Source organism: Mus pahari, chromosome 2 (assembly GCF_900095145.1).
Source record: "Mus pahari chromosome 2, PAHARI_EIJ_v1.1, whole genome shotgun sequence".
Lineage (NCBI taxonomy): Eukaryota > Metazoa > Chordata > Mammalia > Rodentia > Muridae > Mus > Mus pahari.
This window is the reverse complement of record NC_034591.1, coordinates 129017655-129041196: the sequence shown is the minus strand read 5'-3', so window position 1 is coordinate 129041196 and position 23542 is coordinate 129017655. Positions and strand designations below refer to the sequence as shown.

The window sequence follows — 23542 nt, the reverse complement described above, 5'->3', positions numbered from 1 at the left end:
CAGAGCCATCTCACCAGCCCACAAGTTTTCTTACGATACTTGAAATTTATATAGAAGTGACTGGATGAGTGCATTAGGATGGATTTTAACTTCACTGAAGTTATCCTTACTCCCTCACTCTTGATGGGACCCCAGGCTCTGGGTCCCTCAGTCTCCCTCTCCAACACTCATGAGACAGAGATTGAGTAAGATGAGCTTTATTACTGTCATGAGGCGGTAGGTGGTGATCATGCCAAGCCTTTCTGAAGTCAGGGGCCAAAAAGCTTGTCAGCCAGCACTGATCGACCTAGATGGCCCTCCTGGTGAGGTTCAGGACTCCAGGCGCCTTTAGCTTACAGCAGTGGGCAGACAGGTAAGCAGGCTGCTAAGCATTGGCTATGTGAAGTCCTCAGGGCTGTTCTGGGGCTGAGGTTGGGTTGGGGCTCGCAGAGGGAGGAGGTCGAGGCTGGATGTCCCTGGTGCGCATATAGGACAGCAGCTGCTCGGGAATCTCAGCTAGTACATCCTTGGCCAGTCGTGCCATGCTCAGCACCTGGTTCCCCGATCGGTCAACATAATCTCGGAATGGGACAAACTGGGACAAACAGGAAAGAGAGGTGAGCTGCGGCCCAGGGAGTAGGTAGCACTCAGGTTTCGTCTTGGACCCTAACATCTCTTAGAAGTGTCACTATTATTCTCCCTTAATATTGAACTATTCCTGCTTCTGTTTTTTTCTACCCACTCCCTACCCCTGCCCCCACTTTCTGTTCACTCTCAACTCATTCTAATTGGGCTTCATACAGTCACTGAAATTACCTCTCTAATGTCATCAATAGCTGTGTAAGGCTAAATCAGTGCAGTGGGCAGTACTTTTTGGCCTTCATCTTGCTGAGTCTCTTTAGCTTCACTGTACTTGAATGCCATCCTTCTGAATCCATCCAATTCTTTGTGTGGGGTGTTGGACATTGAACTCAGGATCTTGTATATGCAAGACAAGCTGCCTACCACTGAACCACACCCCTAGCCCAAATCCCACTCCTGACACCACACTCCTCCCCCTCCTTCGCTAGAAGCTTCCCTTCCTGTCAGCTCCATTCCTCTGGGTTTTCCTGAACTGTCCCCCTCCCATCCCTGTCTCTCTATGTAGTCCTGGCTATCATAGGACTCATCATGTAGACCAGGCTGGCCTTCAGGGAGCTCCATCTGCCTTCAACTCTTGAGTGCTGGGAAGGAGAGAGTTGAACTTGGGAGCGAGAGGGAGCTGTTGGGATTGAGAGGGAAGGGCAGTTTGCCAGGGAAAGGAGGTTAGTAAAGGGAGGGCAAGGGAAAAGCAGGAGGAAAAGCGCCCTCCAGAGCCCCGTGTTTGCCTCTGTCCTTCGTTCTCATTCTGTTGTGATCCCCCTGTTTCAGCCTCCTAACAGCTTGAGCTGTAGCCATTATACCTAATCCTGGCCCAGAACTGCCTATTTAGTTGATGAAACTACATTTTCCTTTAGTTATCACAGATCCCCCCAAGCCCAGCTTTACCTATTGAATACCAAGTCTTCCTGACCTATCTCTGCCTCTAGCTTCACCTTACCCAGTCAGTGGGACCTTTCTCACTAGAAAATTGAGACTAGTCCTTATCAGTGTATTAACAAGTCATCAAATCCTGTAACATGATCTTAAGTATCTTCTTTTGTTCGTTCCTCTTTTGAGATAATCTTATTACATAGCCTAAGCTGGCCTGGGACTCTCAGTCCTCCTGCCTTAGCCTCCAAGTGCAAGAATTACAGGCGCGCGCACACACACACACACACACACACACACATATACACATACACACATGCATGCACACTTGCACACACTTCTATGCACAGCTCTTAAACAATGTTTCCTTTGTTTAGACAGGGTTTCATAAAGGCCCCACACTGGCCATGAATTCAAAGGTATTTCTTGTTGTTATTCTATATGTTCAGAGTGCATGTGTGAATGCAAGCATAAGTGTGCCATGGTGCGATTAAGGAGGGCAGAGTGGGTTCTCACCTACCATGGGACGCCAGGAATCTAACTCACATCATCAGGTTTGTTCAGCAAAGTACATTTAACACACATACACACACACACACACACACACACACACACACACACACACACATCTCACTGGCCGGACCTGGAACATCTTATCATTTTGCTTCCACCTCCTGAGTGCTGGCATTTCAGGCACATTGGTTTAGACAATGGTGGAAATCAAACCCAGGACTTCAAGCATACTAGACAAGCACTCTACCAACTGAACTGCCTCTCCGCCTTTAAACATCTTTTGAGTTGGCTACTTCTGAACATGACCACTGTTTTGTGTTCACATACCCCAGTCACTTTTGCTGCTTGCTAATGGATTCCTGGGCAAATATTTCCCAGGCCCAGTCACTGCACCTACAGTACAGCAGCCAGAGAAGTCCATTTACAGTGTAGTTTGATCTGGGCATTTTGGCACTCAGGAGGCTGAAGCAGTAGGATTACCATGAATTCTAGACTAGCCAGGGCTACTAGTTCCCTAAATAGTGGGGTTCTGCTTGAAACCAAACAATACATACATGGAGGGATACATAAGTAAGAATGCATTCTGATTGTCAAACCTAAGATATTTGTGGCAGACATTCCTGCCAGCCTGGTCTGAGGCTCTGGCAGGTCTAACATGCTCCTTCTCTGCCTGTGCAGTTGATACCTCTTCAGGTTTCAACTCAGTGTCAACAGCACCGCCTCAGAGAAGCCTTCCCTCACTAAGATTGGCTGTTGACAGCTGCATTTGCTAGTAAGGCTGTCTTGTAATACTGGTCATCTCCAGTAGAGGGCAGAGACCTGCTCCTCCTATATCATACACCTTTCGGGACAGCTGCAACCCACTTGATCCCTCAAAAGAACTGTTCAAAACCGGTGTGGTGATGCAGTATTGTAACTCCAGCACCCTGGAGGCTGAGGAAGGAGGATCAGGAGTCCCATGCCATTCTGTGCTACCTAACACTATTTTGTCTAACAAGGTTTTTGTTTTGTTTTTGTTTTTAAAAAAGGGAACTTGTGCCAGGCGTGCTGGCGCATGCCTTTAATCCCAGCACTCGGGAGGCAGAGGCAGGTGGATTTCTGAGTTTGAGGCCAGCCTGGTCTACAAAGTGAGTTCCAGGACAGCCAGGGCTATACAGAGAAACCCTGTCTCGAAAAACCAAAAAAAAAAAGGGGGGGGAGAACTTGTTCTATGAATGTTTGAGAGGAGAAAGGTAGTGACTAGGAAGGAGTAAAGGGCGTGGCTCCTAGCAAGCATTGTTTCCTTCGGCTTTCACCACTCCCAAGGCTACCTGAACGATGTCCCGCTCTGCATAACGTCCCCTGGAGGACACACGTACGTCATCACCATCCAGTTCTTCCATTGCTGCAGAAAAGACAGGCAGGCATCATTGGATGTGTCTCTCCAACTCCAGCTCATTCTGCCCCTTCCTCATTAGAAGCCCTCAGGGTCCTCACAAGGAGACCTGACCCTCACAGTCCTCAGTGGTGTGACGTTGCTGTTATCATCATTAGCTTTCCCTCCTGCATGCTCCATTCTCCTAAGAAAGCAGGGGAAAGCTGACTCCAGCAGCCAGGGTTATGGAGAGGAGACATCTGTGATTTCACTAAGGTGCCAGGCTGTTGTGTCTGTGAGGAGGGTCCACTTGGCTGGATCCTTCCTGTTTGCTCCACTTCCCAGTCCCAGTCATGGACACACCCTATCTTACTCACCCTCAAACATGGCAGGTCCAACCCCAACGATAATGATAGACATGGGCAGTGAGGAGGCCTGTGGGGGAGGAATGGCTGGAGTAAGCAGCTTCGACAGGACAGTGCCTGTGGTGACTGTGGGGATCACATGCTCCCGTGAGCCCAGATATACTGCCAGGATTGCTTGCAGATTGTCTCTATGCACAACGGGTGCCTTCTGGTGGAATATAAAGCCTTTATCTTGTTTGTTTGAGACCAAAGTCCTCTCTATAGCCCAAGCTGACCCTGACTATTTCTAGTATCATTTTTAAAAGATTTTCCTGCCAGAGTGGCGACATACATCTGTAATCCTAGTACTCATGAGGCTGAGGCAGGGGAATCACCACAAATTCCAGACCAATACTGGTTAAAGAATGTGTTCTAGGCCAATCTGAGCTATAGTGTAAGACTCCATCTGGAAAAACAACAGAATCATGGAAACCTTAATGACAGCAAAATACCCATACTAGGCATGGCACATCATTCCCACACATCCAGGACTCAGGAGGCAGAGGCAGGAGGATTAGAGTGCGCCCAGGAGCAGCCTGGTCTATATAGCTAGTCTCAGGCCAGCAAACTAACAAACAAAAATAGCCAGTCCTGGTGGCTCACATCCATAGACCCAGCACTTGGGAAGCTGAGGCAGAAAGATCACCTCAAGTCAGGCCAGTCTGGGCCATTATAGGCATCCAGTACACAGTAAGGTCTTGTTACAAAACAAAAAAATAAAATTAAAAGCAAATAAAAATGATAACTCCTCCCTCCCCTGATAAAGGATAGGCATGCATCCTGCTGAGTAGAAAAGACCAGTGTTTCCTAAGCTCAGGTTTCCATAGTGTGTTCATCTGCCATCATGCTGGGACCTAGAGAATCAAAAGCCAATGTTGTTTATGCCCTAGCCAATAGGCATCTCTGAAACTGGCAGATGAAATTGTTAGGATACACATGGAATAACCATCATAGCCCCTTCACTGCAAGGACAATGACCCCTCCCTGACAAACCTTCCTCTTCAAACTCACACTGACGATGGCCTCTTTGGTCTGTGTCATGTCCGAGATGACGCCATCAGTGATAATGAGCAGAACGTAGTACTGGGAACCATCCGAGATTTTGGCTGCAGCCCTACATGAAAGACCAAGGTCTGTATGTAGTGGCCAGCCAGAGAACACACAGTTTCAGCACCTGCTCTACAGCCACCATATAAACGGTGGGCAAGACCTGGGGCTTCTGGACCCCACACTCTTTGGCAGACCTGACCACTGCCCTTATGTGCCATCTATCCATTCTATGTATAATTCTAAAATAAAGTCTCGCCCATAGCTGAAAAGTCGTCAGACACTGGCTACTCCTGCCTGCTTCCACCTCCCCAGCGCAGGATCACATCATGCTGGGACCTAGAGAATCAAAAGCCCACTTGCCAATTCAGTTACACATCCTGAGTGAACTGGAAATGATTGATCTATGTTGTCCAATAGATTGTCCGGTCTTTTTTTTTTTTTTTTTTTTTTTTTTTATTTTTTTTTTTGTTTTTTTTATGAATATGTTTTNCTTTTTTTTTTTTTTTTTTTTTTCAATTTTAGATACTGTTTGAGACAGGGTCTCACCATGTAGCCCCAGCTGGCCTGAAACTTGATTTGTAGATCAGGCTATCCTTGAACTCACAAAGATCCTGCCTTTAAAGGCTCAGACCGAGCCAGGCGGTGGTGGCACACGCCTTTAATCCCAGCGCTTGGGAGGCAGAGACAGGCAGATTTCTGAGTTTGAGGCCAGCCTGGTCTACAAAGTGAGTTCCAGAACAGCCAGGGCTATACAGAGAAACCCTGTCTCGAAAAAATAAATAAATAAATAAATAAATATATACTCAGACCATCACACACATACATACATACATACATGCACACCCACCTTGCTGTGTACTTAATAAATTCTCTCATTTCAAGTTAAAAACCTGGCTTCTTTAGATCATTCTCTAGACTCTGCAGAACAGTAACTTGGGCTGACCTGCAACTACTGTATAGCACAAGCTGGCATCTAAACTCCCGCCAATCCTACTGCCTTGGCCTCTTGGTTGCTGGGATGTACAGCACCTAACCCAGCTTATCCTATTTTTAAAGTGAGGCCACTGAAATTCAGAAACACTAAGCAGCAGTCGCCAAGGGCAAAGAAAATCGAGGTCTATCAGCGTCTACCCTAGCCTGCTCCTGTATAATCCTCCATGCCGCACCTGTTCCTGCTATGTCTAGCCACCCAGCATCTCCCAGACCTGTCACTCGGAGCCTCTGTGCTTTCAGTGTGCACTCACCACTGCCAGGCCTACTATCCCTCTCCTGATGAAGACCAGCTCACCCTGCAGACCAAGCTAAGCAGCCCCTATCACTTAGGATGCAGCCCCATGCACTGAGATCCTCATACCCCGAGGGTTCCAAGGATAAATTGTCCTACGTGTGGATGAAACCAGGGCATGAAGTGCACACAAGGCTCCTTCTTAACATAATTCGAGCAAACACAGACACGATAGGAGAAGACTAGAAAGTTTGCATGTGTTTGTAAGATGAAACACTAGACTTCAAAGTCCCTCTCAGTCTGACTGCTTTCAGCCCTGCCCTCCATCTCCCCCTGCCCCCATTCCCCAGGGAATGCAGTGTCTTACTTTTGCCACCAGGCAACTTGCTAGAAATTTCTGGGGAGCTTTGGCCTACAGAAGTGATGATTTATTTATATTTCTGTCTCCTGCACCAAGGCGGGAGCTCCGGAGGGCAAGGACTAAATTCGATTCATCTGTGAGTCCCCAGTGCCCCAGCAGAGAACTGAGCACACAGCAGCTGCCCTTTGAGTCGTGATAATGATAATAATAGGAACAGTACTAACTACAGTTACAGCACTTAGCAGGGGCAAGCACTCTTGTGAGCGCTTGACTACACTAAGGAGTCCTTGTAACAACCCTGCAGTGTAAATGTTGCTAGCATTCTCAGTCTCATTTTACAGTGTGGTTAAGAGAATTGGCCAAAGCCACAAAGCCAGCGCATGACAATGTGTGACCAATGTACTGGGGCTAATAGCTCAATAGGTAGCTTGTCTAGCACACACAGGCTGGGGGTTTGATCCCCAGCACCACACAAATTAGGTAGAGTGGTGCACACTGGGAAATTGGGAAGCAGAGTCAGGGGGATCAGAAGGTCTACATTATCCTCAGCTACAATGTCAGCCTAGAGTACATGAGACACTGGTGGGGGTGGTGGGTAGGGTAGGGTGTGGTCCTGATGTACTACTAATTTATTCCACTCCAGAATCTACACTTTTGGTAGAATTATCCTTAACTGAATGTTTACTAAATAAATGAATTAGTGTAGTTGCTCAAGATGTCTAAGAAGTCTGCTACATAACAATAACAAAAATTGGTCAAATTCCAGAATTTGTGACAAAACAATTGTGATGCAATATGGTTCACCTTTTCTTTTTCCTTTATTGTTTTTTTGAGAAAAGATCTCACTATGCTGTCCTAGCTTGTCTGGAATTCACTGTGTGGATCATGCTGACTTCAAACTCAGAGATCTTTCTGCCTCTGCATCCTGATTGCTGGAATTAAAGATATGGACCACTATGCCTGGGTTTTATTTAAAACTTTCATTTTCCTGTCCTTAACATTTTCTAGGCCAGGCGGTGGTGGTGCACACCTTTAATCCCAGCACTTGGGAGGCAGAGGCAAGCTGATTTCTGAGTTCGAGGCCAGCCTGGTCTACAGAGTGAGTTCCAGGACAGCCAGGGCTACACAGAGAAACCCTGTCTCAAAAAAACAACAATAACAACAAAAAAACAAACCATAAACAAAAACAAGACTATAGCAATGTTATGTTAGCTTTTATGGTTAAAGTAACTGTTATCCTCATTATTCGACAGAGTGTAAATCAATCTGCAATAGGGAATAGAAAGTCAGTGGACCTAAAAATCTCTCAGGAAGCCTTTAACATGTGTTTTCATTATATTTGTTTTTTAATTTGTTTTGTTTTGTTTTTTTTTTAATTAATCATTCTGTTCATTTACATCTCAATTGGTTTGTTTGTTTTCTTTTGTTTTTAGATGGGGTATCCTGTAGCCCAGGTTGTCCTTGAACTCATTCTGTAGCTTCAGATGAACTTCTGATCCTCCTGTGTGTCACCATCCCTGACTTATGGTGTGCTGAGAATTGAACCCAGGGCCTTCTGCAGGATGGGCAACCACAACTCTCATCAGTTGTCTTTTCCCCATTCTTTTACTCCACACCTTCTGAGACTCTTTGTTTTAGCTACATCTCTTTTAGTCAGCATGTAATGATTTATTTTTATTGTTTTTGGGACAGGATGTCAGTATGTAGCCCAGGTTGGCCTTGATTTTGAGATTATTCTGCCTCAGCTCATAAGTGTGGGATATGTCTATCTATATCTACTTTTACTTTTTTTTATTCAATCAGAGAAACTTCCTTCTTTCTTTCCCCCACCATGTGTGTATGTGTGTGTGTGTGTATGTGATGTGTGTGCAAGTGCATATGCATTTGTATATGTGCATTCAGAAGCCAGAAGTTGATATTAGGTATCTTACCCAATCAGTCTTCACCTTTTTTTTTTTTTTTTTTTTTTTTTTTTTTTTCGAGACAGGGTTTCTCTGTGTACTGGAACTCACTCTGTAGACCAGGCTGGCCTNGAACTCAGAAATCTGCCTGCCTCTGCCTCCCGAGTGTGCCACCACTGCCCGGCTCACCTTATTTTTTGAAACATGTTCTTTCTCTGAGCCTGGACCTGACTGATTTGACCAGTCTGTCTGGCCAGCAAGCTCCAGGAAAATGCTTTCCACCACCTCCCCAGACATAGGGTTCCAGTGTACACTGCTACACCCAGATTTGTATGTGGGTCCTGGGGCTATGAACTCAGGTCCTCTTGTTTGGGAACTTCATAGCTTGCAGCATCTCCTAGCCCACTCCTTTTCTTCTGTAAGCTTCAGGGCTTTTCCCATTCCTTTGTTATATGCTTGCTTTATTCTCTAGTTTTATTTTTATCTACTTTAATACCCTTTGTTTTCTTAATAGTTTGTATATAATCTGGCTTTTCTTTGCTTATATTTATTTATTCTAAAGTTTTGCATAATTTTAAGCCTGTCACCTCTGTGTACTTCTATGGACTAGATACTATGCTGTTCCCTCTTATATTATTATCTACATTTTTCTACCCAACCTCACAATAATTACAAGTATAAACTAATATTACTGAGTGTGGTGTTGGGTGCTTGTCATGGCAGCTGGGAAGGCTGAAGCAGGCTGATCACTTAGCTATACAGGGGGCTAAAGGTCAGCCTTGGCTCTGTAGTGAGATATTGTTTCAAAAACAGACAAAAAGAAGGGAGGCTGAGCGTGGTGGGGAGCTCCTTTAATCCCAGCACTCAGGAGGCAGAGAAAGAGTTTGAGGTCAGACTGGCCTATAACCAGGACTGCCAGAGTTACACAGAGAAACCCTGTCTGAGGGCTGGAGAGATGACTCAGCAGTTAAGAACACTGGCTGCTCTTCCAGAGGTCCTGAGTTCAATTCCTAGCCAACCACATGGTGGCTCACAACCATCTGATACACTCTTCTGGTGTATGTCTGAAGATACTCATATAAATAAATCTTTAAAAAAAGAAAAAGAAAGAAAAACAAAGGGAGGAAGAGAAGTTTCTACTGATTTTCATTATTTAACCACTTCATGGGCTCTATTAAAGAGGCTAAGTTAAAGTGGGCTATGGTGGCACATGCCTTTGATCCCAGCACTAGGGTGGATCTCTGTGAGTTTAAGGCCATGGCGCCTGCTCTGACTAGTAAATTCTAGGTCAGCCAGGACCAAGAGAGACCCTGTCTTAAAACAAAAACAAAAACCATAAAACCAAAAATAGCAACAACACCACAAGATGGTCTGTGGTGGTTTGAGTAAGAAGGACCCCCCAGGGGCTCACATGTTTGAATGCACCATTTGAAAAGGGTTTGAAGGATTAGGAGGCGTGGCCTTCCTGGAGGAAGTGTGCCACTGGGGGTTGGCTTCGAGGTTTCAAAACCCCCTCCTCCCCCTTCTGTCTCCTTAGGGTGTAGAATTCTTAGCTGCGTCTTCACACCAGGTCCACTTGTGTGCTGCCATGTTCCCCATCGTGCTGATAACGGGCTAACCTCTGATACTGTAAGCCAGCCCCCTCTTTCTTTTTTTAATTTTTATTTATTTATTTATTTACTTTGAGACAGGGTTTTTGTTTTTTTTTTTTTTTTTTAATGTAGCCTTGGCTGTCTTAGAACTAGCTCTGTAGCTGGCCTTGACTCTCAGAGGTCCTCCTGCTGCTGTTCCTGAGTGCTGGGATTAAAGGCATTCACCTCCCCTGCCTGGGTAAGCACTTTGTTTTATAAGTGTTTCCTTGGTCATGGTGTCTCTTCCCAGCAGTAGAAGAGTGATGAAGCTAAGTTAGTGTCATGCCCATGCAATCCCAGCACTTAGGAGGTGGAGGCAGGAGAATCAGGAGTTCAAGGACAGACGTTGACAACATAGCAAGTTCCAGGCCAACCTGGCCTATATATATGAGATCCTTTTTCAGAAAAAAAATAAATAAAAGACCAACAAACAAATACATGATACAAAGCAAGTTGCTTAAGCCTCATGCACATGCCTACTGTGAAACCTGGTACCTTCACCATTGCCCTCAGACTCTTCCTCTCTTAGGCAAAGTCAAAGCCATCAAGGCCACTTTGTGGCCTGGAATGTGACTCCCCAGTTGTCTCCTGACACTTTCTCTAAGCACAGGCAGGCAGAGTACCTTCTTTGTCCCTCCTACTGGACGACACTTCCCCTTCTCCCCAAAGCCCAGGTTCACTCAAAGTAGGCCTCCCTGGGGCTGGGTCCTATCATATGCCCCTGACCCTCACCTGTGTCCCTTACCTGGCCACCTGGTTGATGACAGGTGCAAAGTACGTGGGCCCATAGAGCTGCACTGTGCGCAGACTCTGGAAGTAACTCTCTAGCACACCCTCAATACCTGCACAGTTGGGGTCTTCATCATTATTGTTCTGGAAAACAGAAAAAAGGTTCAGCTAAGCTCAGCCCACACCAAGAACATCCAGGAGTGCTCTGATCCCAGTTCACTACCCCCAAACCCTTCCTGCTCCCCTCCAAGCCGCAGCCCCTCCCTGTCCTGGCACTGTCAACAGCTCTTCCTTGGCCCTTGCCCTTCACACAATAGTGACAGAAGTGATCCATCAACTGAGGGGCAAGGAGTGCATGCCCTGGCCCATACCGTACCAGGGGGAACTGGTGGGAGATCCGCCCCTCTGGGGGCAGCTTGGCCCCAAAACCATAAGCTGGGAAGAGCTTGTCACTGTCGTAGTCCTGGATGATCTCTCCCACTGCCTTGAGGGCCATGGCATAGGCGCTGAGCTGGTAGGGACTCATATAGTGCAGCGAGGTGGGCTGCAGGGGGTTCCCTGAAGGGAAACAGGAGCTGCGATGTCATTCTCACCTGCTTATCCTCTATTCGTCTACCCACCCATCCATCTACCCATGTCTACACGAACTCCATCATTCTGTGCCTGCATCACCCTTCCATTCACATACCCTTCTTGAAACTCTCCCTTGCTCCCCCGCCATGTCTTTTACATTGTATTACATAGTCTCTCATTTACCACACATCCTTCAACCCACCTGCCAGGCGGCAAATTCAGTTTTCAATCTGTTTGTTCATGTCTATCCACTGACTTCTGTATTGTCTGGTTCATCTATGCCTCCTATTTACTTAGGTCTCTTCCTTCCTGTCTTTATACTAGTCTCCTCCTTCAGCCATCCCTGGCCATTCCCTCCCCCTGCCTGAGTCTCCTAGCAGAGGCACCTGTTACCCTTTAACTTGAAACAGCTGTCTGTCTGTCTGCCCGTGCCCTCATGCACACACCTCATGCCCATCAGTGCACTCACGCCCAGTCCTTCTCCCCATGATATAGTCATTGATTTGCCCATTGATTAATCTTTCACCACCTATTAATTTATCTTTGTATAAACCTACCTGCCAATCCATTTGTCCTCTTGTGATAACCCCAATCTCTCCCCCCCATCCATTTTCTCTCTGGCCAGTTGAACTATCTAACCCTTCACCCTTCTCTGACCTGGAGACCCATCGTGTCCTGCACCCTCTGTCCACCTTTGCACCCTGTACTTCCCCTCATCACTCCTTCACAAGTGCCGACCTGGCTTGGCTTTACATGCGTGTGGACTTCTTGGGGAGTTACTTCTTATCTCTAAGCTAATCGCTAAAGAATCCTTAGGCTCCGCCCACTTCCCCCCTCCCCCATGTCTCACCATTGGAAGCAGTGAAGTCAATAGCTACTGTGAAGTTCAGCTGTGTCCTAGTGGAAGAGTAGGTGGCTTGATTAATGAGGGACCAAAGCCTATGAAATCAATATTTCCTAAACATGGACACATGTCAAACTGCAGATTGTGATCCAGACAATCTGGGTAGAACCAACCAAATGCCAAGTCCTGCTGCTGCTGCTGCTGCTGCTGCTGGTCCACTTTGGACGCAGAATTAAATGCATAGTCTCATGACTAGGGTAATGTATGTTGCTTAATGTAACACTACAGTCCTAAAATAGTAACTAAAATATGTTTTACATAAGAGAAAACTGAAATTCTGAGTATGTAAGTTCACTGCCTGCATGTGTCTGTGGTCACCAACACAGGCACAATGTCTCCTGTGGTCAGCCTCTCAGTGCTGCTCTCTTGTTTACCCATGAGGTATTTCCTGTGTGTGCCTGCATGGACACACTAGGCATTGAATGCACTGAACCACACCCCCAGCTCCTAGGCCACCGTTCGAGACTACTGATCGGGCTTCTATCTTCCAAAGGGACTGGCAGCCCCACGGTTAGAGCAAAGAACATTCTGCACTTCTCAGAACACTTGATACATCATTTGCTATTGCCTGGCAGTCTATCTCCATGAACTCACTGGGCCCTGACCATTCACAAGCAGGAAAACTCACTGCTGGCTTGGCTGGCGACTCACCCTCCCTTGATGTAATCCACAAAAGTGAATTCTGAGTCCACGGAGAAGGAAAGAAGCGTCACCTGTGGTACACAAGAGGCAGCTCTGCAGCTTCTGTAAGCAGAGCTAAGGTGGCAGAAGAGAGGGAGCCTAGAGAACCTTTGGAGAGAACTGCATTATGGGATATGCGTATTCCCACTCATGCCCAGCTTCTCCCACCCTGCCCAGTCTCAGAAAGAACACAGGTGCATCCTGGAACTTCTGAAAGCATTTCACATTGGAAATGTAACTTAGGATAGTTTTAACATTTCTGCAAAAGTGTAACAGTTGGAAAATTTCCTGGTTCAGAAAGAACAAAATCAAAGAAGTTCAGTGGTGTCGCCTGATCTCGGTGTTACTGTCCCAAGTCACTGTGCCCACTGCCTTGTTCTACCTCCAGTAGTTGTCATGTGTGTCATGAGATAGAGACAGAAGGGTCTGGGAGGTCAGAGGCCAGATGTACTCACGGTCCCCGAGTTGGTATATTTCTTCTTCTTGCATTTCTTCCGAGGGTTAAGTACCTAAGAGGAGGATGGTCACAATGACAGTTACCAGCTGCCTAGAAAAGAGAGCCTGGCAAAGTGGAAGAGCATGCCCTCACCTCGTACACTGTGAACTGATTCTGGGCCTTGCTCAGCTCCCGGTAGCTGGTTGTGAACTCGCCGATGAAGTCATGGCTGCAATGAGGCCATGGATGGGTAAGCCTCAGCTGCTGGTACAGAGCCAGAGCCAAATCCTAGAGCTTTTTTTTTTTTTTTTTTTTAATTGCCTAAGCTTCTAACTTGGTTGTGGCTAGATGGGGAAGGAGAAGGTGAAGGACAGTGTACTAGGGAGCTATCTAAGCAGACCACTGTGTGTTTGCCATCACCCTTTGGCTCGCAGAGCTGCTCTGAGGTTCCTAATGAGTGTACCACATGGTCTGGGAACTGCTCTATCGAGCACAAGAGAAAGAAGTACATCACCTCACCTACCTTCCATCTCGGTCCCAGTCATACACGTCGATCTTCACTGTTCTGAAATGATAAAGGCAAATGTGGGCTGTGTATACATACCAAGCCCATGGGATGCCCCCGCCACTTACCATACTCCAGTCACCTAGTCCAGCCAGCTGTCTTTCTGTCAGTTGCTCATTTTCAGCCTTCCACCCATTCATTCACTTCACACACATACTAGACCACTCACCTCTGCATACACGCAAATGCGTGTGTGTACATACATTTGCCATTTGAATCTCATTTTATTCCAGACAGTGTTCTTAGCATTTTCAGAATGTCTCATTTAATGCAACCCCCATAAGTATTATCCACTGTAAGTACTAATGTTCCTGTTTTTGGATAAGAAAGTTGAATGTAACCTCCCCCTTCCCCTCACCCCCTTGAAATCTAAGCAACTCGGCTAAGATTTCACAGCTGGTAAGGACAGCTGATATTTAAACCCAGATACCCTATTTCCAAAGGCCTCGACCTGTGCTCCCTTCCTTTTTTCCTCCTTTCTTTCTTTGGAAATTTCTTTTCCCCTTCAACAATTTTGCTATATATCCCAGGCTGGCCTTAAACTCAAGACCCTTTTGCCTCAGCCTGAGTCCTGAGATTACAAACATGTGTCACCATGCCTGGATCCAGAGGCAGTATTCTCTATCATATATCTGTTGAGTTCAGTCATCAAACTGTGTTTAGCCATCCATTTATTCATACATATGCCAAATCAATTACCTATTCATCTTTCTCTTTATTCGCCTGTCAAATATACAGCCCATCATTCACCAACTCTAACACATACATGATATAAGCACCCATCTGTTCATCTGCTCAGTTAAATATCCAGCCATATTAACTTCTGTCCATTCATTTGTATACCATCCATCTGGGTGCCCTCCAGCCCTTCCAGCCGTGCCACCCACTATCTCTATACCATCCACTCAGTAGTTTCTTTGTGTCAGCCATCTACTTTACACACATCAATCAACTGATTCATCCACTGATCATCTATTCATCCATCTAGGACTCATCTGTCTGGCCATCAGTCCACCTGTCGCTCTACACATCTCATTCTAACCTACTTGATTTTCATTCATGTGTCTGCATCTTAAGTTATTCATCAAGTCTTATATACTCATTTAACATGTCTCCACATCATACATCCTCTCTCCATCTGCTGACATACCTATCAGTCTAGTTTTCTAGTCATTGTCTATGCTTTTATCATCTCCCCCTCTCCCCACCTACCACCCCCTTTATCCATCCATCCATCCATCCATCCATCCATCCATCCACAGTTTATCGACCCATCTGACCATCTATCCTCCTATCTGCTCACTCATTGTTCACCTGCTCTTTGGTATACTATTCCCTGGGGGCTCAGGAACCTCATCATGTTTTTAGAGGGAGCCTCACTCATGTTCTGATCCCTGATTGGCTGTGAAGCAGACCTGTCATAGTCTCCATTGCACAGTGCCCGTACAGGGATGCTGAAGGGCTGCCATACTGGGTTCAGTGTGTTTTTCACAACCTCTGTCTTGTGGCAGATGGTGAACCTGGAGGGAGGCAGGAAACTGGAGAACGCCTTTACTTGTGGAGATTGCCAAGATTCCCCACTCATTAAACTTAGGCCACATTTTTAGCCTCGGCACTGAATGGGAATGACTCACGTGCCATCTTCATTGCTCCTGTAGAACACGAGGAAAGGGTCTGACTTCCCAAAGAAGTCCTTTTTGTCCAGCTTGTTTGCACACAGCTGCATGGTGGCAATGTCCTAGGGATGGATAGAGGACCCAAATAGCCCAGAGCCTTCCAAAGTGTGCAAGGAGGGAGTCTGGGGGATGAAGGAGTTTGCATCCTAGCATGTGGCCCGCACTGACCCGGCAGTTGCTCAGCTCCTCGGCTGTCAGCAGTATGGTCCCACACTTTTTGCCTGGCACACCCCTAGAAGCAGAAAAGGCCTCTTAGAGAGAGGAGGCAGGGTGGGCAGCAGAGCCAGCATGATCAGTCTGGCCAGGGCATTACCCTAAGTGCACCCCACTTCTATTCTGAGAGGCTCTTGGTGAGAAGAGGCCTGCTTTGACTTGGTGGCATCTAAAGTCTGTAGGAAGGGGCTAGGCTAGCCTGGGGGGGGGGCAGCACGTGACAGCAGGGTGACAAAGGCAGGTAGATGCAGGGTAGAGTTGATTGTTCTCCGGCTGACTGACCCTGGCATTCCTCCTTTAGCATCTTATTTCTTAGGGAAATGGAAATGGCTAGAGGCTGTTAGGGGATCTGAGCATGCGCCTGCCCAAAGGCAAGTGATTTGTGAGCCTTGTCCATGGGAAAGGTCCATTCTTCACACAGTCCTGGCTGTCCACACGGGGAGGGGCCGGCAGTCAGGCAGGCTCTGCCCTCTGGGAGCTTCTAGAGGAGTGGCCTGTTAGAAGCTATGGACAGTGCAGTGATGGACAGTTCTGAGTGAGAGCGATTTCTGTTTAGACCAAGAGGCAAAGTGTGCTTTGCCTTTTGAAGATGAGAAGAAAGAAGAGAGAAAGATACCACACACACACACACACACACACACACACACACACACACACACACACACGTTCTCGCCTACAATGTGCATTCCGGAAGCTAAAGTAGGGGGCTCAAAATGTTGAGGCCAGCCTGGACTGCTAGTCGGACCCTTTCTCAACAAACACAACATAGATGGGTGTGTGGCCCATACCTGCAATTCCAGCACATGTGAAGTTGAGGCAGAAGAATAGCTCTAAGTTTGATGCCAGCCTGGGATACACAGTGAGTTTAGGCCAGCCTAGGCTACATAGCAAGACCATACCTCAATTTCTATGAGTTCGAGGCTAGCCTGGTCTACAGAGGGAGCGCCAAGACAGCCAGGGCTACACAGAGAAACTTTACTCGGAAAAAACAACCAACCAAACGAGCAACCAGACCAAAATGAAAGCAGTGATGACCCCTTCCTCACTCTCCCCTCCCCAAACAGCAAAGGACTTAAACAAGATGAAAAAGACAAAGGGCATTTTCTTCTCTCCTGCCCCCGAAAGGGACATTTTCCTGTGCTCAAAGGGTATAGCCAGAGACCCCCACCCCTGATTGGCCTTGAGTCCCTAAGCATTAAGGAATTTCGTTGATAGAGACCTGTAACTCAGGAATCTTAAAGGCACCCAAAGTGTCCAGGGGGACTGAGTCCAGGAGCTGGCAGCACGGGTTAAAGGATAAAGAGGTAAAGACACTTGCTACCCAGCCAGACAACCTGAATTTGATTCCCAGGACAGACCCAGTGGAGGGAGGGGGATGAACTCTCATAAGTTAGTCCTCTGACCTCTGGATGTGCGCTGTGACACCCTTGTGCACGCCCCCTTCCAAACACAAAAGGACAGTCCCAGGTTCAAGTCCTAGCTAACTTGCTATGTGACTTTCCCCATCTTTAAAGGGAGAGGGCTTACCTAGGCATGGCAGACACACAGTACTCAGGCCAACAGGAGGATCATCTCAGTCTACAAAGTTGGTTTCAAGCCAGCCAGGATGACATCCATACCTTATCTCATTAAAAATACTAATAAAACAGTATTGATGTGGTGATCCATGACTGCAGTCTTAGAGCTTGGGAGGCTGAGGCAGGAGGATAGCAGATCAAAGCCAGCCACCTCTACATAGAGAGTTTAAGGTTAGCCTGGGCTGTAGGAGAAGCAAACAAACAAATCAAAATAAAAAGAACTGTTTTAGTTGGGCGAGCTGGTGTATGACTCTGAGATTAAAGCCAACCTAGCTTATAGAGTGAGTGAGAGCCAGAATAGATTGAGCTCAGAAAAATGTTATCTCAAACAACAACAACAGTTCCTTCAAATCCTGACCCTGCAAGCTTTAACAAGAGGGTGTGGAGGTGGACGGGGCCGTTGTCCAGCAGTGACCCATCCTGCCTTGTGCCCAGTGCCTGCCATTCTCTCCACGTTCTCTGGGCCCTCTTCTGTCAGGGAGAAATGCAGTCTCCTTTCTAAGCATCACCCTGACTTTAATATACTAATTTGCAGAACTGCAGCCCCATCTAAACCCAACTCCGTGTAACCCTTCCTACACTCTCACAGTAGAGCACAGCCACACAACCCAGCTAACCAGCCTCATTTCAGCACACATGGCCTCAAACCTCAGGTCCCCACCACCGCCCACTCACCCTACTGAGCACCCAAGGCCTTTCTCTCTCCAGTTCTGCCATGCGGATGATCCATTCCTCTCCCCTCAAAGCGTCAGCCTCCTCCCATCCTCGCTCACTTAGCCAGTGACCTGGTTTCCCACTTGCTGACAAAACTGAAGCAACCAGAAGAGAGAGTCCACCCACCGCCATGCCACCCTGCCTGCCACCAGAATCTTCACCCACATGACTGAGTCTTCCTACAGCTACTATAAATGAACTATCACGTGCCTCTTTACCCCTCTGCCAGCTACTACCCGCTCCCTCTTGTCTGCACAGGGAGAGCACACCAGCTACGCTCACCCCTTCTTTTACTTTGAGATTCTTTGTAGCTAACGGTTGCCTAGAACTCACTATGTAGCCCAGGATGGCTTCAAACTCATGGCAGTGCTCCTGTTCTTAAGAGCTAGAATTATAGGCATGGGCTACCACACCTGCATGGCTTCCCCTTCTATTTGTCCTCCCAGTCTCTAAGGGCCTAGTCACATCAAGTTACAAATGAGATATACTTTTTCTCCTGTAAGAAAACTACAAACTGACATATGGATACAAAGATGCCACAATAAAACCCATTATTCTGTATATTCATTTAAAAACATAATAACTATAAATCTATTCTTCTTTTCTCTTGAAAGGTTCTTATGATGTAGCCTAGGCAGACCTTGAACTCCAACATCTGTCCTATCCTTCCAAGCGCTGGGCTTACAGGTCCAGCATCATTTTACACTTATTTGTTTCTGTGTATATGTGGATAACTTGTAGAATTTGGTTTTCTCCGTTTATCATGTAGGTCATCAGGTCAGCATGGTGGAAGGTGCTTTTATCCATTGAGCTATATCACCAGCCCTGTAAACCTATTCCTGACCCCAGGTCTGTGACATACATGTCTCTCTTTACCCATTTGCAGTAAAAACTTTGACATTTCTCTGGCCCCTTCTTATGTCCCTTTTCCACCCACTCTTAGACCTCCCCAGCCTTCACTTCCTATTGTCAGTAGAGATAATTTCTAATTTCTCATTTTATCTGACCTGTAGCAGCATTAGATATGTTTGGTTCCCAATCCTTTGCTTCCTCCACTTCCTTCTTTTTATGGTGTTGGGATCAAACCCAGGGCCACATGTATACTACGGATACAGTCTACCACTGAACTACATTACAGGACCTTTGTTTAAAAAGAAAAAAAAAAAGAAAGAAAGAAAGAAAAGAAAAGAAAGAAAGAAAAAGGAAGACATTTGTTTTCCTTTCATTGTAAGGGTGGGGAATTAAAGCCATATTCCATGTTTTATCCAGAAACTGCTATTATGAAGCTAGGCACATGCTTGTAATCCCAGCACTTGGCAGGTGGAGAAAGGAGGCTTGGGAGTTCAAGGCCAGTCTTGGCTGCATTTGGAGTACAAAGATAGCTTGTCTCCAAAACAAAAAAGCCACCAAACGGGGCTGGAGAGATGGCTCAGCGGTTAAGAACACTGACTGCTCTTCCAGAGGTCCTGAGTTCAAATCCCAGCAACCACATGGTGGCTCTCAACCATCCATAACGAGATCTGGTGCCCTCTTCTGGAGTGTCTGAAGACAGCTATAGTATACTTACATATAATAAATCTTAAAAAAAAAAAAAGCCACCAAACAAGTAAGGCATTGCTGCTATGACTGATACCGAGTGTCTTTAGTGTTTCGAGATTCATGTGGCACCTGCAACACCCCTACACCTGTGCACCAGGCTATCCTCAGTTGAAAACTAAAAGGTAGGAACAGCCAGAAACGGCTCTGCATGCTTAACCTCAACCTGATCAAAATGACATGGGATGCCCCTGTCACAAAACAGAGACTACACAGAGGCAAAGTCTCATGGCCTGTTGGTGTGTGTCTGCTAGCTCTTGTATATATTTGGTATCTAATAGAACACATGCATTCATGCTGAATCTGCCCTTCAAAGTAGAAGTCTGTCTGTCTGTCTGTCTGTCTGTCTGTTGCTCCCTGCCCTCCCCACCCCCTGGTTGACCTGCAGCTATATTCCCTTGGTTGGTCTCCAGTTTGAGGCAATCTTCCTGCCTTAGCCTCCTGAGTGCTGGGATTACAGGAGTGGGTCACCATGCATGGACTGCAGTATGCTCATTTTAACAACAACAACAACAACAACAACCCCCTCCAAATGACTTCAGTTGGTGGCACAATTTCATCTTTCCTGCTGCTTAGGATAAAGGCCTTGGCCTCCTTTCCAGTTACCCCCTTTCTTTCCCATCTGTATTTAATGGTTTCGGGCTCTCTTGGCTTCCCTTTTAGAATACATCCAGAATTTTACCAGTTCCCCATCCCTCAATGCTTCTCCCTGGATTATAATGCCAGCTTTCTTAATGGCCAGTTTTCTGATTGGCCAGCTTTTTGATAGGCTGTGTGCTTCTGTCTTTGACAGCCCAAGATTTATTCTTTTTGTAGTATATTTGAGCCAGAGTTTATTCTTAACCCAGTGGTCAGCATGGTCAGACTGTAACACTCAGAACCTTCCACAGACTCCATCTCAGAGTGAAAGCTACAAGGCTGTGTTGGGAACTTCCTTATCTCCTGCCTCCTGCCTGGGCCCTCTCTAGGCTCCACCCCTGACTGGTTTATTATGGTGTAGGTTCATTAAGGCAGTTTCCTCTCCGTCCCCAGGCTTACTCTTCACCTTCAGGCAGGGCTCTAGGGCTACTCGGCGTCCAGTTGACCACTGGATTGAGCATGCTACCTCTCTCCCACCTGCTTTCTTTACTTTTTTACTTTAATTCCTCTCTCCATATGTCAGTTACTATTGCTACTGTTTTGCACTGATTTCCACCTCCTTTCTCCAGCTAGCTTGGCTCAGGTTTATAATTCTAACCCATTAAATAGTGGGTGACAGAGGTCCAGTATCCAGAGGTAGAACTGGGGGGTCCTCAACCAGGACAAGTCGCCGGAGAGTGGCTAATGCACGGCTAAGGCACCGGCTAGTGAGCAGGCATAGTGGCGAGACCTGAGGATCTGATCTGATTTCAAGAAGCTTCCCAGTGGAGTGGGGCTTAGGAGAAAGCTTTAAAGATTGGACCAGACTTGGAAAAGATGAAGAGGAAACATGTCTAGCCTGAGATTGATTTGAGCAGAGATAAGACTTTCTAGAGGAGAAAAGTGAGATAGGAAGAAAGCTCCAGCTAAAGCAATCTCCGAAGCCCCTACAGACATCCTGGCTAGGAGGGGGAACTGAGAAAGACCCCTCCCTCCCCTGGACCCTTTCCCATTCAGCTCACGTAAGAGGTCGCTCCACACGGCTTCCCTGGCCTCCAATCACCTCTCCCAGGGCCAGGAATGCTTGTCCCAGGAAATCCTGTGCCAAGACAGGGAGTCAGCGAGTCCAGGAGGGCACAGAGTCCCAAGCCTACCCTGGTGATACCGCTGCTTTTGACCAAGATAACTCCGAATTGTAAATGACAGCCCCACATGTTTTCTGTTTCTTGAGCATCTCCCAACCAAGTTCTTTCTGGTGTAGACTACTGCAGCCTCACCTTCTGCAGGTCCCGGAGGTAGGCAGGGAAGGAAGAAAGGAAGCGAATAAGGCCAGAGAAGACAGGGGAAGGAACTGGGGTGGGGGCTGGTAGGTCAGAGGGGCCAGGATCTAAGAAGGGCTGGTGGGTGTGTGAGGGGTGGGGAGGGAGGAGGTGTTCAGGGAAGTCCTTTGACAGGTTAGCCTCTATGTGCCCAAGCAACCTGCCAGCGACGGCTGGCTTACCGGTTTGGAGATATTGGCTTTAGAGTCGACGTTGTACCTGGGAAGAGAGTGGAACCAGTGTGGGGTGGGGCTGGGTGGGAGAAAGTCTGGAAGAGGTTAGGTTCAGTCTTGGTTAAGATTGTAGGTAGAGAGAGGGACAGTGGACACCAACTCAACTTGGGTGTGGTTTGGGACGTGTGTGCCAGGGGAGAGGGTCACGCGGAGGGTGAAGCCCAGGAGGAGGCATGATGGGGATGGAGTCACATGGGAGGGCGCCCGAGGCCAAGGTGGAGCTAAATTAGAAGGCAGGGTTGTGGGCAGGGCCTGGTTTGGGGAGGGAACTGGATGGATTCTGCGTAAGGAGGCGCCAACTTGGGTGTGGGGGGTGGGGTTAAGAACAGTGAAGCCTTAGGGGGAGGGCTAGGGGGAGGAGCCAGGTAGCAAGGTGAAGTGGGGGCGAGACCAGGCAGAATTCTGGCTGATCCAGGTTTGGAAGGGGGGGGGGGTTAGGGCAAGACAGGATTCTAGGAGGAGCCTCACACATCGAAGCGGAGATTTTGTTTTTCCTCAAAGAAATAGTCGAGAACGAATTTGCGCACGAAGTCTGGGTTCAGTGTGTTGTCAATAACCTCGGTTCGTCCGAACTGGGCGGCAGGGAGGGGTGGGGTGGGGGACGAAGCATGAACACAAGGCGTGCAGTCGGGCTAGAGGTTCCCGAGAGCAGCCCTGAGCTGGGCTGGGGCTCGGGGACTCACCTCCCGCCACTCCTGGCTGGCCCGGCTCTGCGTGTGAAGCACCACCACTGCGGGTGAGGGCAGGGGAGGGGAGCTCGTCAGGTCGGCCCGCACCCCTCACCGCCCCACCCGCTCCTACACCCCGGTTCCTCCTCCAGGCCCTGGAGCTGCTTACTGGGGTCCGACTTGGAGAATGTATCCAGGTCTAGCAGATTCCTAGAGAAAAGCATCAGATGGACAGAGGGCTAGCTCATTCTGGCGCTCACCACCTTGACACAGTCCTGAACTGACTGGGCACCTGGAGGAGACGTGGGGTGCAAATTGTACTCCCTCCTTATTACTATTCCCAGTGACTGTTGGGGTCCACACTGTCAGCATTCGGGACAACATCAGAAATCCCTGACAATTGGCTCTATATGTGCCCGCACTGTCTCCAAGGGTCCAGGACTGCGGCTCGCCCCAGAACTTTGGTCCCGTGTGGCCCAGCTCTTTAGCGATTCCCGTAGCCCACCTTTTGAGCCGGTAGGTTTGGGTGGGGCTGCCCAGGGAGACCCCCCTCTTTCATCCTGCCAGTGACTCCAGCCTTCAGCCTCAGTTCTCTGTTGCTCGCTCCTGGTCGTCCCCTCTGTGGTCTAGCCCCCTGCCCACACTGACCCCGCAGCTGCTGTAGGCTGGGGAATTGCCAGTACTTAAACCCTCCCCAGTGCGGCCCGCTCACCGGCACGACACAGTAATTTCAATCTTGGTGGCCGGGACGCTACGCTCCGAGGTTCCGCTGAGAGACATGACTGGTCCAATGGCCAAAGCCGCGTAGGGGCTGCGAGACCCCGGGTGCCGAGGCTAGGGATGGTGGCGAGGCCGGCCCATGTGAGGAGGCAGCGGTTCTCTCTCCAGCCTGTGTGCGCTCCGCTGCTCGCGCCCTGACAGTGGCCACCAGCAGCAGCGGCTCCAGATGGCAGCACAGCCCCGCCCGGCCCTGCAGGCGGCCCCCGCCCCATTGGAGCAGTCTGGAGCTAGTGGGGAAACTCACTCATACCCCAAGTGTGACCCACACATCCTCTGGAAACATCACCAGAGCGGTGAAAACCTTAGAACTATCCATGGTTCTGAAACATTGGG

The 23542-nt window shown here is 47.9% G+C and overlaps 1 protein-coding gene across 5 annotated transcripts; it reads right to left on the bottom strand.

The window, feature by feature from the left end:
- Positions 1-185: 185 nt before the first annotated feature.
- Positions 186-23377, bottom strand: Cpne9 (copine family member 9). 5 transcript variants are annotated; one of them, XM_021190726.1, is made up of 21 exons: positions 23142-23377; positions 22599-22639; positions 22445-22491; positions 22230-22333; positions 21711-21747; positions 21487-21489; positions 21232-21308; positions 15660-15723; positions 15450-15553; positions 15231-15335; positions 13774-13815; positions 13404-13479; positions 13270-13323; positions 12785-12846; positions 12080-12126; positions 11033-11214; positions 10673-10800; positions 4771-4873; positions 3733-3790; positions 3312-3385; positions 186-574 (listed from the first exon to the last, which is right to left on the bottom strand). In XM_021190726.1, the coding sequence occupies exons 1-21, from the start codon at positions 23207-23209 to the stop codon at positions 389-391; spliced, it is 1662 nt and encodes a 553-aa protein (XP_021046385.1). In that variant the 5' UTR covers positions 23210-23377; the 3' UTR covers positions 186-388. The 5 variants fall into 5 exon arrangements, with proteins under 5 accessions (XP_021046385.1, XP_029390892.1, XP_029390893.1 ...); XM_029535032.1 differs by having other exon boundaries at positions 199-574; positions 4753-4873; positions 15231-15353; positions 23142-23331; XM_029535033.1 differs by having other exon boundaries at positions 199-574; positions 15231-15353; positions 23142-23331.
- Between the last annotated feature and the right edge of the window lie 165 nt (positions 23378-23542).